At 43.2% G+C, this 12449-nt stretch overlaps 1 protein-coding gene across 3 annotated transcripts in view; it reads left to right on the forward strand.

The window, feature by feature from the left end:
- Positions 1-2137: 2137 nt before the first annotated feature.
- The window catches only part of EFCAB14 (EF-hand calcium binding domain 14), a 36910-nt gene continuing 26598 nt past the window's right edge, over positions 2138-12449 (forward strand). For all 3 annotated transcript variants that reach the window (XM_035018637.1, XM_035018634.1, XM_035018635.1), the window contains exons 1-3: positions 2138-3266; positions 4710-4858; positions 10557-10702. In XM_035018637.1, coding sequence (XP_034874528.1) covers positions 3085-3266; positions 4710-4858; positions 10557-10702 — 477 coding nt within the window. In that variant the 5' untranslated portion in view covers positions 2138-3084. The remainder of the gene's footprint in view (positions 3267-4709; positions 4859-10556; positions 10703-12449) is intronic.

The following is a 12449-nucleotide window of genomic DNA, read 5'->3' on the forward strand; positions in this document are numbered from 1 at the left end:
AGCCACTCACATACCAAATGGTAGCCATCAGGATCAGACAACTGGATGAAATCAGCAATAATCACATAAATGATGAAGATGGGAACTACATGGCCCTCCAGCCTGATGACTCAACTAGAGGAAACACAGAATGTGTGATTCTTCGGCCTGACTACATCAAAGGTGGTAACAGAAAATAATGCTATACTGATTGGTCATACTCTCAGCACGCTGAGACAATGACTGAGGGGGGCAGATTATTAAAATAAAAAACAAATGGAGACCAGGCTTGAAAATTCCCTGAGCAGACAAAGCCAGTTTAACATACAAACAAAGCTTCATTTAGCTTTAAGTTAGCAAGGGTAACTTGATCTAGGTTATATTTTGCTTGTGCCTCTGGAAATCATAAGCAAAAAAAACTAAGACTGTTTCCCAAGGTTGATAGGAGGTAACCACTGGCCAATTCCCTATCACTCAAGAAAATTTTAATATTTATAATCAATCACTGTGAAGAATAAACAGTCACTATTTTGTCACTATTCAAGCTTCTCTATAACAATATACTCCTGAGCCTAATTCCAAGATTTGGTTTGAGTGCTCCTAGTTTGCAAACTGTCTTTTTGGTGTGTGCACAATACACTTTTACTAATTACTACCTCTATGATCCGTTGGTTTTACTTCTGTTATTTCTGAAAAAATTTTTTTAAAGATTTTATTTATTTATTTGACAGAGAGTAAGATAGCGAGAGCAGGAACACAAACAGGGGGAGTGGGAGAGGGAGAAGCAGGCTTCCCGCTGAGCAGGGAGCCCCATGCGGGACTCGACCCCAGGACCCTGGAATCATGACCTGAGCCGAAGGCAGATGCTTAACGACTGAACCACCCAGGTGCCCTGTTATTTCTGAAATTTTGACATAGCTTTAAGCACCAATGGTTTCCCCAAGTCTTGGCCTATGGTCTATCGTCCATAAAGCCCCACAAGATCTGGCCCCTGATGCTTGTCTGTCCTTATTTCCTACCACTCTCCTCTTTGTTCTTCAGGTCCGGCCACACCAGATCTTCCAGGTCACTTCTTCCTCAAGGCCATTACACAACTCCTTCCCTGCCTTCCTCCTGGTATCTGACCAAACGTCCCCTTATCATGAGCCACTCCCTATCCCCTTATCATATTTCAATTTTCCTCATAACATTCATCACCTCCTGACATTTGATGTATTTGCCTATTGTTGCTCTCCTCCCACTAAAGTATAAGCTGCAGAAATGGGGTTGACAGATAAAATACGGGACACCCAGGGCACCTGGGTGGCTCAGATGGTTAAGCGTCTGCCTTCGGCTCAGGTCATGATCCCAGGGTCCTGGGATCGAGTCCCGCATCGGGCTCCCTGCTCCTTGGGAGCCTGCTTCTCTCTCTGCCTCTCTCTCTCTCTGTCTCTCATGAATAAATAAATAAAATCTTAAAAATAAAATAAAATACGGGACACCCAGTTAAACTTGAATTTTAGATTAAAAAAAGAATTAACTTTTCATTATGAAGATGTCCCAGATGTTGCATGGGATATACTTATACTTTGAAAAAAAATTCGTTGTTGATCTGAAATTCAAGTTTTCCTGGTGTCCTGTATTTTTTTTTTTTTAATCTGGCAATCCTACGCAGAAAAGCGGATGGTTATTTAGTTCATCGCTATGTCCTCAGTGTCAGAGCTGCTCCTGACAAGTAGCAAGCTCTCAATAAATATTTATGGAATGAATGAATGTATTCAATTCGGCCATTAATCTGTACCACGCCTAAACTTTTCATAAACAGCAAGCGAGTCAGAAGGGCGGAGCCTCTAGGCTGTGTCAGCCCAGATCACAAGGAGGATCTTTCCAAGGAACTTTGCAAGCATGTCGAGCAGCTGGGTGTTTTGCCTGCCAGTACCCCTGCTCCTCGCGAAAGAAAACTCCGCCCCGGGCCAGGTGAGCCGCTGCTCCCAGGTGGCCTTCCTGGGGGCGGGGCTTCCTCAACTGGTAGGCGAGACCCAGCCCCCCGCCGGAGCCACGGCACCTTTAACGCCCCGCCTCCCGCCGCCACTCGCGCCCCCTGGTGTGACGTCACCCGGCAAATGGCCAATGGAAGCGCGGCTTACTGGCAGGCGGTGCCGGCGGCTGCTGCCAAAGAGGAAGTGAGCTGGGGCTGGAGCGATGGCCCGGGTTTGGAGCCCGCGGCCGCTGCCGCCGCCACCACCACCAGCAAGTTGGGAGCAGCTGCGGTTGCAGCCGGAGCGGGGGCTGGAGTCGCGGCTGGAGTGGAGGCGGCGCGTGTGAGTTGCCGAGAGTTGCCAGAACACCTCAAACTCTGGGCGGGAGCGCTTCAGGTGGGCTGAGCCGCCGTCGCCCCTCCGCACCGCCCTACCCCCCAGGCCCAGACAGCAAGGCTGGGGTCTCCCAGGTGCGGAACTGGCACTTGGCAGGCTGAGCCCTCCGAGCCGTGCTCTAGGCCTTCCTCAGTCTCGGGCCCCCTTCAAACTCAAGGCGGAGGCCGAAGAACGGTGATCACCCTAAGACCCCGTCATTTTCTTGGCGCCCAAGCTGTGTCGGGGTTGCAGCGGCTGCGAGCCCCCTTCTGCTGCCGCCTCTCCAGCTAGGGAGCGACTAGCGCGTTCTCACTGTCTAGCTCTTCACCTCCCCCTTTTCTCCCATTCAAGAACAAGTTTCTTTTCGCTCTCTACTGGAAGTCCCCCGGAAGGCCAAAACACCCATCGGTGTGTCTTTCCTCAGCTCCTGGAGCACACTTAGAAATATTACATACCTATCGGAAGATAAAGGTTGCTCCCCTTACCACCCTCTTATCTGAGACTCCATGCCCAGAGCCTTACCCATTTTTATCACCAGCTGCCTGGCCATCTCTGTGTGACTTCCCCCACCCATCTGAGTTCCACTTTCCTCTGGGCTCCAATCTCTAGCCCCCAGTGGATCTGGTCAGTCCCACCCCTGGGTGGGACTGACCCAGGGCTCTGGCCCAAATTCCCCACCCTGGAAGGCAGCTCCAAGGTAGCGAGAGAATTGGGCATCGGGTACGACCCTGGCAGCTCAGGAGTGGGTGCACCACTCACCCCACACAAAAAGATGAAGAAGCGCAAAGAGCTCAATGCATTGATCGGCTTGGCTGGGGACAGTCGGAGAAAGAAGCCCAAGAAAGGCTCAGGCCACCGCCTCCTTCGCACTGAGCCTCCTGACTCAGACTCTGAATCCAGCTCCGAGGAGGAAGAGGAATTCGGTTTAGTTGAAAATCGCTCTCGTTTTGTCAAGTGAGTGATGCAGTGGTGAGGGGTGGCATGGGGGAAAAGGCATTTCCTTATACTACCAAGGGGGAAAATTGAAAGGAAGGAGAAGGGTGTACTTAGAAAGGAAAAAGGGTGTAGACCTTGGACGGCAAACAGAAAGAAAAGATGTTAGGGTGATGAGCTCGGGTTCTGAATGAAGGATAAGTTAGAGATCTGTCTGTAAGTGTAGGAAGAACTCTGAATCTAGGGTGGAGATACTGACGTGGGGAATGTGCCAAGAGCCCAGAGAGACCCAAGTTGGGGGTGGCAGAAAAGCTAAGAAGAGGTACCTGGGAGCAAAGAAACTTTTGGGACTAGACCTTTTTTAAAAGTGTAGTAGAGACAGGGACTTTAAGACTTCAGGTTATTCTTTGCAGTCCAGATCTTGAAGGTGAGGGGATATGGTGAGGAACTTACAAAAGTATGAGCCTCGAGAGTACGTGGAGGGTAGGAAACAAAAAGAAGAGGCAACTTCTTCCCAAACCACTTTTAGATGATGCAGCCACTAGGCAAATCCAGTAGTGAGCTTTGAGGACATTGGGAATTGGGGCCCAGAGGGGCAGAAGGCTGAAGGGAATCTTGAAGGTTGGACCCTCTCAGGGAGCACACTGAAAGAAAATATTGTGCTGAGGATGTGGAAGCAAGGGCTAGGCAGAAGGTTGGGGTGCTGAAGGAGATTAAATCCTTTGAGGTTTTTTTCTTTGTTTAGAGTGTCTTTGTTCTTTTATTTTGTTAAAGGAAGAGTTTGGTTTCTAATGAGCTTTGTCAGGTTAAGTAGTTAAGGGCAATCTTAGATTTGGGATATGAAGGTCTGATGAAATGGAACAGTTCCACTGGGATAGTTGCCCTGTTGAGTTAGTTTAGACCTTGAGTGCTAGTTGAAGTTTGGTGTGAAATCTAACCCCTTTCCGTGTTTCCTGCCTTCTAAACCAATAAGCTAGAGTGCACCAGGTGTCCACTTAAACCTACAGTTCCTATTTCTTTCATTCATTTGCAGTAAAACTTGCTCAAAAGTTTATGAAGTTTCAGTAATCTGAAACAGGCTCCCCCGGAGGGGATCCATGTTGGAAAGAAAGAAATAGATAGGTAAATTACAGTGCTGTAATTTATTGCAGAGAAGATCTGGTCTTGACACTTTCCTAACCTGAACTTGTCCCCAAAGACCTGAATCCATGATGACGGTTGTGGGCTGCAATGCCCACAAGACCTCTTTCTCTCTCATGTGAAGTTTGAAACCTTTGTATCCAAAAGATGAGCTCTTCATGGGTCATGTTACTTAGTCACTTGCAGTCTGCTCGTCAGATTTAAGAATGTGGTACCCAGTGTTCCCTTGTAAATAGCTATATGGTGACACATGTATGCTATTTCTAATACAGCTGTACTCATAATCACTCTTGTACTCCTGGTTGAATTTGTTCTTATGATCAGGGGAGACTATTTACGATGCTGCAAGATCTGTTATCCCCTCTGTGCTTTTGTCATCCTTGCCGCCTGTGTTGTGGCCTGCGTTGGCTTGGTGTGGATGCAAGTTGCCCTGAAGGAGGATCTGGATGCCCTCAAGGAAAAATTTAGAACAAGTAAGTGGTTGCCCTTTTCAGAGTGTTATCTTGTTTCCAGGTTCTAGGTCCACAAAGTGGACCACGCTGAATAGTTTTGCCCACTCTGATGAAGCAATTATATATTCCTTCCAGCCTTCTTATACTCTTTCTTAGCTGTCAGCTTGAATATGGGAACAGTTGTTTGTTTGCTAGTTTTTAAACCTACAAACAAAAAACAGTGCTTATGCACCATCAGGACAAATAGCATCTGAAATAATGGCATCGCGGTCAACACCTAAGGTGCAGAAAGGAAGTGCTAAGGTCCAGGATTCTAGAACCTTGGTTAACCTCCACCTGTTGCCACTTTATACTTCCCCAAGTATACTTCCCCAAGTATAAAATGGCAATAGCAACATTGGGCTGTTTCCTTCCTCCTCACAGGGCCATTTGAGAAACAATGTGGGAGTGTCTGTCAAACAACTTCCTGCTTAAGACAAACGTATGGAATGGACAATAATAATAGCTAGCATTTATGGGGTGCTTACTGTGTACCAAATGACAAATAAATATTTGTCTCGTGAGTTTTAAAGCTTAAGAGACTTTTTAAGTTGAGGAGTTTTATAGTTTCTAAATTACAAAGTTGTATTTTGCCACATTCAAGGTACTTCATCTGAAAGGTGTGTTTGCAGAGTAGCTTCAGCCACATTTGACCTGTCTTCCTTTAGCAAACCGATCTTTGGTTCTAGGTTTCAAGGGTTAATTTTCTTTTTTTTTTTTTTTAAGATTTTATTTATTTATTTGAGAGAGAATGAGATAGAGAGAGCATGAGAGGGGGGAGGGTAGAGGGAGAAGCAGACTCCCTGCTGAACAGGGAGCCCGATGGGGGACTCGATCCCGGGACTCCAGGATCATGACCTGAGCCGAAGGCAGTCGCTTAACCAACTGAGCCACCCAAGCGCCCACAAGGGTTAATTTTCTAAGCTAAAGAACCAGTTTCAAGTTAATCACAAATGCCTTAAGTTTAGCAGCATTAACACATGGGGAAACTGACCACTAGGCTTTCTCAAGGTCAACAAAATCTGGCCCCAGAACTGGAATTAAAGTTGTGTCCTCACTTCCCATCTTAAGCCTTAGGAGATCACAACTTCCGGGCTTTCCTTCACCCCAGCTTCTCTTTGCTGCCTGCAGTTATTCAAGTTCTGAACCTGACCTAGGGACAGCTAATCCTTAGTTGCTGTGTTAATGATGTTCTTAGTAATGTTGCTTGAAAAAAATGTTTTCTTCTGATTCAAGGAAAGGAGTAGGGTAAAGCACAATTCTCTGCCAGAATCATCTTGACTTATATGTTTAATCAACTGGTGGAATCAGAGTACAGTATAAGAAAGAATGAGATTTTGTATTCTAGTTAATTTTCTTCCTTAATGGTTGTCCATACCAGTATTGCAAAATGTTTTTAAGGCCATGTTTTCTTTGTAAGTGGTAATCATACTTGGAAATGAGGTTCTCAGAAACAGTGTTTAACTATAAATAATCACTAAAGACACCTGTCTGTGCCCTCATCTCTCTGTAATTAATTGGGCCTCCTAGGTTTGTGCTACAGCTTGTTTTGATCACATATAGCAATTATTTATTTATACATTTCAAAACTTTGCTCACTTCTACACTCCAGGGATTCCTTTCCCTGACTGCTCTGTGCCTGTGTTTACAGGACACCCATGTAATTTATACCTTGGCTGAGCTTTTCAGGGAATTTCTTTTTTTAGAAATGTATATTTGAAGTGTATACAGGTAATAGACCTGGCAGTCAATCAGTCGACAAATATTTGTTGAATACTCGTTAATACCAATCCCTGGAAACACTATATTCAGGAGATGCCAGGACTTGTACCCTGAACTGTGAGACCTGCTTTCTACCACTGAGCAACAGGCCCCTGGGATCCTGATTACATTTGTCATCTAGCTGAATGAAGCAGATTTGGAATTGTCAGTCCAGCTGCTTTGTCATCTTTCGTTTGCTGCAATAGAAATGCCAGCCCTGTAATGTCTAAAGCAGGATTTCAAGGGGGTGGAGCGTGGGGCATAGTCAGTCCATTGGCTGAACCATTGTGGACCACTTGCCCAATAGCTTTGTGTGAAAACCATCATCTTGAGTAAATGAGGTCAGTCTTGTTAAGCTTAAATAGTCTTTCTTTGAATTACATTTCTACTTTAGATATATTTCAGTAAGTTTATTTTTATTTGTTGTTTTTCAAGAGGACAGTGAAGTCATGGATTCAAAGAAGACCACCTGCTGGTCTGGCTTTAATACCTTTTTGAGAAATTCAGAGCCCTTGTTCTTTATTTCAAATTTTCAAAGACACTTGTCAGGAAAGGAGGCAGGATTGCTGGAATATCTGAAATAGAAAACAAAACAGATAGACTTGGTATTTTTCCTTGTGGTCAAGGAACAACTTGATCCTTAAGCTGCAGGTATTCACTGGTCTTGAAACTTAGTATTCTTTCCAGAACCAGGTACTTCCGAAGACCTCCACAATTATTCTAAGGAAGATTCTGTTCTCAGCCATCTCTCCCTGTCACTCAACAATGAAACGCTAGAGTGGGGGAAGAGAATTTAGAAGAGAAGGAAAGAATAAATCAGGCTGTTTCCTTTTCGGTCACACAGGCAGGGTAGCAGTTGGTCATTTAGTACAGAACTTAAAAATTGTGGTAATGAGGGCATTAGGGTGTAAGTGGCTGACAGCTGGAGTATACTAGAGAGAGTGCTGGTCCTAAGAGCAGAATGTTTGACTGTCGAATCCTGGGTTGCTCATTACTAACTGTAAAATGTGGTTAAGTCACTTCTTCTTTTTGAGCCTTCATTTTCCCATCCATAAAACCCAAAGACATATTTATGCTACCAGAGCACTTTGGGCATCTCTCTGTCATACCATCCATCCCACTGCGTAGTAATTCCGTGGTGACACCTTGCCCCCCCGCGCCCCCCCCCCCCCAGACTGAGCGCCTCAGGGTCTTCAGCGTGCACTAGTGCTGAGTGCAGGGCTGGGCACATGATAGGGACTCAATAACAAGTTGAATGATTACATAAAAGTTTATGCAAACTAAAGACGTTTAAGTTTAAAATATTGCTGTTAGCATTATATGTGTTCTGTCTAAAGAGTGTATGCAGAAATCTCTACTTCCTGGTCTTAGAGATCAGGAAAAGAACTAGGTAAGTTCTTTTGAGTATTAATACACTAGATTGTAAATGAGTTGCTTTCCATGTTGAAAGAACATAAATTATAATAAGTTGTTTGCTGCACTTCCTCCCATTTATGTAGCCAAAGTGCCTTGACTAGGCTACTCTCTCCTAAAAAGCCCCAAGTCATGTAATGAAAATGATCCTCTCTTGGCTCATACAATCCTAAGTATCCAGAGGGTTTTCAGGACTTGTCAGCTTAATATGTTGTTAGTTAATAACTGCAACCCAGGTTATTTATGTATTTGTCTTATTTCCTCTTCTACTTCTACCTTCTATTTCTTTCGTCTAGACCGTGGGACAGAGACCCCCACCCCCACCCCCCACTTGGGACATTTGACCACCTGAGAATGGCAGATGTGTGGGATAAGTTTTACTTTACAACCTCACTGAAAATGTAAAAGAAAATCATTTTTCTTTTCTTTCTTTTCTTACTCTTACAGTATTAATTTATACTGACAAAATTCCTGCAAACCAGTGTAAACCAAATGTTGCATTAAAAGCACTGAGGGAAATCTTTCATTTATAAAGAAATCCTTTCGTGCATATTTTTGAAAAATTAATAAAAATATATTTTTTTAAATAAATCTGGGGGTACCTGGATGGCTCAGTCGTTAAGCATCTGCCTTTGGCTCAGGTCATGATCCCGGGGTCCTGGGATCGAGCCCCACATTGTGTCTCTGCTCAGCGGGAAGCCTGCTTCTCCCTCTCCCACTCCCCCTGCTTGTGTTCCTTCTCTCACTGTGTCTCTGTCTGTCAAATAAATAAATAAAATCTTAAAAAACAAAAAAATCTGAATTTTGAGAGAGTGGGCTTGTTTCTGGCAGGGATCCTCCACCACCCCGCCCCTGATTTTTGCTGGGTTTTTTTGTTGTTGAGTTTGTTTGATTGAATTTTCTTTGTTTAACTTAATAGGACAACATTAACTCCATTTCATACCCTACAATTATTTCCCTGGAAAGGCATTGGAGTGCTTCTGTATACCTGGCACTGTGCTGGGCCCTGGAAATACATGACAAATAAGTCCTGGTCCTTATCCTTAAGCAGCTCTTTCTCTCTCTTAGTCTGCTAAAGGAGACACATGAGTAAATAGTTACAGCACAGTGTGTTAAGTGCTAGATAGAGTTTGGAATGGTGAAGTGGTGGTGGGCGTCCAACCTGGGAGCCCAGCTATTTGTGGTGAATCTTAAAAGAAACTAACTAGGCTAAGGTAACAGAAATGGAGAAGGGGCAAGCCAAGGACATCTAGGCAGAAAGAATAGTGTGTATAGAGTCACTGAGACTTAAAAAGGTTGGTGTGTCTGGAGAATCCACTTTACCAGAAAACAGATCGAACAGGAAGGTAAAGTGATGAGAAATGTGGTTGGGAGCATGCAGTCAGTGATACTTACCGAGTGCCTAAAATGGCCAGGTGTATTCCAAATGCTGACCCCACAGAGAGGAACAAAAAAAATCATGGCACTTAAATTTTAGTCAGTTGTTTTGTATCTGTCCTGTATGCCAGTTTTTTTTGGTTTTAAAGAAGGTATATAACAACTAATCGGGCAATCTGTAGCTTTAAAAAAAATGATGTGGGCTTTATTCTGGAGGACCAGCCATGATCAATATTTTATTTTTCATAAAAAGGAAAAATACTTTTTAAAGACAGAAGGGAAAGCACTCTTTCAGGCCTCTGCCTTCAGGCTGGCAAATCTCTAAACCAGTCAGGAGATACTGTTTTCCAAAGGAAAGCCAAATATCAGCCTACACTTCACCTAACATGTTCCTTTATCTTCTATTTCACTTTGAGCTTTTGGGTTGATTTAAGATCTAAGAAAACACTGTTTGCTGTTTATGAAAAAAATTTAAAATCGTAATCCTCATAATAGCACTTGAAAGGTGGTTAAGAACCCATCTTGCATTTTACCAGTTTGAGAGAGAAAAAAAGTTAGATTTAATCATTTAGGGTAACTTTGGACATCACCTTGAGCATTAATGGAGTAAGGTTTATAAATCTTCACTGACTAATCACAAAGCTCCTTAATTGCTCTGGTTAATACTTATATTTATTTATCACTTGTTGTATGCCTGCTTAGCCCTGTTTTGTACTTTACAACCATTCTTTCCACTTAATTCTAAAAATCCTGTGAAGTGTATTTTATCTCTGTAATACAGATGAGGCAACTGAGCTCAAAGAATTGGAGTAATTTACTCAGGATCACAGTAAATTACAGAGTCCAACTCTTTCTGCTGATACTTTGTTGTCATTTTTAGCCATCTGACTTTTAAAAGGTTGTACCCCCAGTAGTGAAATAGCCCCAGTTAAAATGGTGCTTTAGTATTAAAATTATATATTTACATAAATTTGAAAAAACAGTGTAGCTGGTAGATAGGAATTCAGTCATCCTACCAGGATTGACTTCTATTAACCTGTCTTCCTTCCTACTGTAAGATCATTTTTTCATCTTGGAATCAAGGGAGTACTCTGTGGTTATTTATTATTATTCTTATTTTTGCTTTTAGTGGAATCTAATCAGAAAAGTTCATTCCAAGAAATTCCCAAACTTAATGAAGAACTACTCAGCGAACAAAAACAACTCGAGAAGATTGAATCTGGGGAGCTGGGCTTGAACAAAGTCTGGATAAACATCACAGAAATGAATAAGCAGGTAGCAAATGTGTGATTTTATTTCTGTGTAAGCTGGGAATGTTTAGTTTTGTTTAGTATGAATTTATAGGTATAGAGCACTCACCTCTGATTGTTTTACTTTTTGAGATGTTTTGCATACTGTGATCCCAGCACATTAAGGTCAGGTAAAATGGGTAATAGTATGCATTTACCAAATATATAAGGTGTTAGCCCTTTCTGCAAAGAACAGTTTTATCAAGTAGAGTAGTTTGTAGGGAGTTGGAAATTCTTGAGTCAGTTTTTCCTAAGGAGCAGTGTAAGTATCAAATAAAGTCTAACCTCGAAGAAAAATGGGTAGTCTACTTATATAAGATAATGAGAGCTTACTTTGTTTAATAGAGTTCACAAACTTACAGATGCAGCCTTGGCTGTAGTGCTGTACACTGTAGTAAAACTAATCTGTAAACCATCTGTAGCTAATGATAGTTACTCTAGACTAGCACAGGAGGAGGTAGCAGAGTTGGTGAAATACCTTGGCCAGGCAAGCAAGCCTAGAGCAAAAACGTTTTCAGTCCCTAAGTTGGCCAGATCTCAGTAGGCCTTGATTCCAAAAGAGGGATTCTGCCAGAGGGAAAGGGCTCATGCAAAGGATGTTAATTGAGCATCTCCTGTGTATAAGGTGCTAGAGTTGTCACTAGGTGCTGTAGCCTCTGTCCTCCGTTTTTGAGGTTTAGTTAGAAAAGACGTGCACTGGCAAGAAGACTCAAGTACCAAATGAATGCTACACCTGCAGAGTGCTTAAAAATAGATAAACCTCCAGGCACCTGGGTGGCTCAGTTAAGCGTCTGCCTTCGGCTCAGGTCATGATCCCAGGGTCCTGGGATCGAGCCCCGCATTGGCATTGGGCTCCCTGCTCAGCGGGGGGCCTGCTTCTCCCTCTCCCTCTGCCGCTCCCCCTGCTTGTGTTCTCTCACTCTCTCTCTCTGGCAAATCAATCAATCTTTAAAAAAATAGATACACCATTTTCGTGGGGCTAAGCAGATATTCTCTTCTTCAGAATGGAGTCCCAAAGTTCAGAATCAGCCACTGGCAGGGAGCACTGTGCCCAAATACAAGTGCTTACACACATTTCCAAAGCTACCGTCAGCTCTCAGCAGCAGTGGGGGAGTGGAGGTGGGGGCGGCGGGGCAGGTCAGCACTTAAGATCAGGGATCAGGGGCTGCAACAGTGGCTTTCAGATTTTGCCCAAAACCCACAAAAAGAAATGTTTTATGTCACTACCCACTAAACACATCCCTACATACATATATGTGTAACTAAAAGTTTCTGAAAACCATAATTTACCCTTAGTATGCTTTATGATATTTCCCCTTAGTTCTATTTCACTTTTTTAAATTACTGATGAAATAACTGATGGGCTATAGCACCCAGTATTTGCTCGTTATCATTTATCTTTGGACTCTCAGTAATTAGGGAAAAGCCAGTACTCACTCCCTTTTGTAAAAAGAATAGGATAAATTGTGGCCTTGCTTTTATTGACAGAGCAAATTAGCAGTTTGGTCAGAGATTATATCAAGTGAAAATAGACCACAGTGAAGCACTGAACTACTGATTTGCCAGTAGTTCATTAGCATCTCTCACTGGGGCAAACCGTGGATTCCATTGGGAGAGTCTATCATGGAGATCGCTGTTCTGAGGTAGGGATGAAATCTTTCAAGATGAAGAGTCAATGTTAGGTCTTTCTCATCTCATTCATGTAAATCAGCATTGTGGGAAGAATCAAAAGG

The sequence above is a fragment of the Mirounga leonina genome, unplaced genomic scaffold (assembly GCF_011800145.1).
Source record: "Mirounga leonina isolate KUSES-001 unplaced genomic scaffold, KU_Mleo_1.0 Mir_173, whole genome shotgun sequence".
Classification (NCBI taxonomy): Eukaryota; Metazoa; Chordata; class Mammalia; order Carnivora; family Phocidae; genus Mirounga; species Mirounga leonina.